At 29.4% G+C, this 3880-nt stretch overlaps 1 protein-coding gene across 2 annotated transcripts in view; it reads right to left on the reverse strand.

Moving 5' to 3' along the window:
- LOC106679217 (uro-adherence factor A) overlaps positions 1-3880 on the reverse strand; it is a 21007-nt gene that overhangs the window by 16705 nt on the left and 422 nt on the right. The window contains exon 2 of one of the 2 annotated variants that reach the window (XM_067048066.1): positions 346-363. In XM_067048066.1, coding sequence (XP_066904167.1) covers positions 346-363 — 18 coding nt within the window. Of the gene's footprint in view, positions 1-342; positions 364-3880 lie in introns of both variants that reach the window. The other variant, XM_014418233.2, reaches the window with a different exon arrangement.

Below are 3880 nucleotides of genomic sequence, written 5' to 3' on the forward strand. Positions count from 1 at the left end.
ATAAAAATATATATAAATTATAATTAACACCATAACTTATCAAACCAAGGTGATAGTTTATTGAATAAAAGTATGGTCTATTTCCAAATGAAATATTATTTATTCCTTGTTTTGTAATATAAAAAAAAAACTAATATGATACAAACACATACTTTTTGAAGATTTCATTCACTTATTAATTTGAGTTGCCAAATCAACATTCTTGTTTTGATTCATAAACACACTAAAATATTTTTTAAAAGTTAACTTTATAAAAACATTTTCTCTATGTGAAACTCTAAAATGAGACATGCTATAATATTATTTAGTAGACATTGAATATAAATACCAGAAAAGCCTTACCTGCTTCGGTGATTATCTCCTCTGAAAACAAAATAAAAACAAATTAAAACTCTTATATAAAAAATGACTATTTTAAGGTGACACTGATATGAGATAATTAAAATAAATTTACTTTATAAGGCAAGAAATCTGTCCTTTTATATGTTAGGATAAAGATAAAACAGGTTTCCATGGAAATGATCACAGAATAGTAAAAAAATACGTATGGATACTGAATACAGATCTTTGCTACTAATGGGTGTTTTTTTAAGCCCGATAGAACTTGAAATTGTAAAAAATAACACAAAAAATTAAATTGTAATCAAACATTTTTTTTATTCGAAAGATCAATACGTGACATTAACATTTGAAAATGATTTCGGGCATATGGGCACCGCGGCTGTTCTTGACGAAGCGCATTCTGTAAAATTGTGTTCAGCGATGAGGCGCATTTTTGGCTTAATGGGTTTGTTAATAAGCAAAATTGCCGCATATGGTCGTGCGATTTGACACCTCTCGATTATTTCCTGTGGGGCTACGTGAAGTCACTGGTTTATGCTGATAAACCAGCAACAATTGACGCCTTGGAGGCCAGCATTGTTCGTGTTATTCGTGACATACGGCCAGCAGTGCTCGAAAAAGTGGCCCAAAATTGGACGTCCAGAATGCGCTTCGTCAAGAACAGCCGCGGTGCCCATATGCCCGAAATCATTTTCAAATGTTAATGTCACGTATTGATCTTTCGAATAAAAAAAAAATTTTGATTACAATTTAATTTTTTGTGTTATTTTTTACAATTTCAAGTTCTATCGGGCTTAAAAAAACACCCTATATTTTCTGACATTGTTAATGTTATAGGATGTATTATAGGGAATTTCAAATGAGTGGTTATAATCTTCCAGGAGATGTATATTATTTTGGTATTATAAATATTTCTTTATAAACCACTTAGAGTCCAAATTTTTTGAAACACAGGGTTAATTGTGTGTCTACAGAATAGGGAGAATCACCATTTATAATTTAATGGTTGATACCCATTGTCATTTATACAACAATTGAAACATAAAAAAAAATCATTTTTAATATCATGAAATAAAATCATTTATAGTGCACTGATCGAGATATGAATTACAAAGTTTCTAGTTTAAGGCATTATATTAATCTTCAAAAAATTTTTTTTCTTTGACATTACAGGAAATAAGTTACTAATTACAAAGCAAATGTTTTTATGAGTTTCCATTTTAAGTGACGATAGTTAGCTTGTCTATCAAATATTGTTAATTATTATTGCATCATAGCTGTGTAATTAAAACACTTGTGTACATAAAATTTGAATATAAATAAAGTCATTAACATCTACGCTGAATAGCTGTTGAGCTTTGTTTTTACATCTGGCTTATTTACATAAGCGATATTTCATAGTATTCTCTCTGCAACCCTAATATGTTGGGAGGTTTTTGATTTGAGGTTTGAATGCATTTATACAAAAGAAGATTAAGTACATACTTCTGTCCTAAGTTGCGAAATGTAATGAGTATTTTAAGAAATTAAAATAGCTTAAACATAATAAAATATTAGGAAAAGCCATTCTAGAAATTAATCACTTTATTATGCCAAATATTTCTAGATTTATCCACAAATTTTCAAGATACTGTTTAATTTCAGACTTTTCAAAGCTAAGTAAATTCAAACATTCTTCATGATCATTAATTTTTTAGAGTTTATTTGAAAGAAGCATTGCAATCTTGCAATCTAATCTGAGGGGTAGGGATGTGGATTGAAAAAATAAAACAGTATTCTAAAAGCAAATAGCGGCAATAGTTGATATTGACATGTGGAAAAACGACTGAGGGATCTGGGGATAGCTCAGGGTGTAAGGCTCTATGCTACAAACTCTAAGGACCCGGGTTTGAATTCAGCTGTGGTAGATAATTATTTGTTGTATAACTGAAGCTGTGAGTGAATCATGTTGGTTCAGGAGCCCTCCTGTGGTCACTCAGCCTCATAAAGTGTGTACTCTTAATTTAAGATCTAGCTGTTGTGCGTGATCTTGAAAAAAGTCACCTCCTTGTATAATAGTTGTTTCAAAAAAGGTACTTCCTTACTAAGCACTGAACCCCTGACCCGTCATGGGTTGTAGTAGTTCACATTAATATTATTTTTGATGGATATGGACGTATAAGTAAGAGAACAAAAAATTTAATAGTAAAAGAATGAATTCAGAAGGAAAATTATTGGCTATATAAAGTGTATAAATTATTAAAAATAAAGTGTATAAATGAAATATAAATAAATTATAATTATTTCTTGGATAAATTTGAATGGTATTATGTGAGGTTGTTGTTTCCAGATAGGATGGGGATTTCTGGATAACAACATTTAGTAGGCATTTGCTACAACTTTGTATATGTAGAAGGAGATTTTTAAAATGTTCAAAGAGTTGGTGGTTCTACTTCTGTACAGGTTCTATATAAATAGCTATAGCGATTGTAAAAAAAAGAAGATGTCCACACTTTTTTTTATTGCACTCAGTCGGTGTCTGGTATAATGATGAGTTGATTAGCAACAGCTGATTAATAATAACATATGGTCAGTCTGTAAACAATGAAAGTAAATCGCACCCAACCAAACATTATCAAATTAATATAGGGAGAGTTCCATCCTAAGCACAATTTTAATCATTATTTCCTGAAAATTTATATTTTCATAAGCCACTCAGAGAAAAATTTTTAGAAAGTCTTATTGCATACCTACACCATCAGGAGATATTGCATTTCTATAATAATTGCAGATTTACAGATGTTGACATTTTTGAGATGTAGTGATCAATAAAATAAGTCAGTGAATGAGTGGTATCTGTTGTTTTATATCTTGAGATAAAGATAAAACAAGAGACCCATCTTTGCTAATATTGGTCCGATTCTAATGATACTTGTTTTGTTTTTAAATGAATTAAATTTTTTTGATTTTAGAAATAATAATCATTTTGAGTCCAAATTTCTTGAAACCCTGCCTTTTTACACATCCACAGCATAAGAGGAACCACCATAACTTCAACTGCATAGGAATTGCTGTTATTGAAATACAGTGATCAATTTCAAGTTAGCGGATGAACGGTCATGGGAAATGTACAGCTTTGTTCTTTTAAATATAAATTCAGCTGATGAATTTCTTTGAAAAATATAATAATGAAATATGTGTCCTGAAGAAAAAGTAAATTATAAAGACTAAATACTAACACTATTTCTTTAAACTTAAACACTTAAATTAATTGATTAAAAATTAGGCAAATAATTTGTGGTTTTGAGAACATGTCCTTTTTTTTTATGTTTACTTTGTCTGGGTTTTGTGACCAAATATACAATTATAAACCAGACAAGTCAAACATTGTGAACTAAAAAAAGTTCACAATGTTTGACTTGTCTGGTTTATGCCAGCAATCATTCACTATATTTGTTTTTAGTTCAATATAAGATCTATTGTGCAAAATTATGTGAATTAATTTACATTAATAAATAATAATTTTACTTTAGTAAATAAAAGTTTATTTTAATAAATA

This window comes from Halyomorpha halys, unplaced genomic scaffold (assembly GCF_000696795.3).
Source record: "Halyomorpha halys isolate HHAL.00 unplaced genomic scaffold, Hhal_1.1 Scaffold12.1, whole genome shotgun sequence".
Classification (NCBI taxonomy): domain Eukaryota; kingdom Metazoa; phylum Arthropoda; class Insecta; order Hemiptera; family Pentatomidae; genus Halyomorpha; species Halyomorpha halys.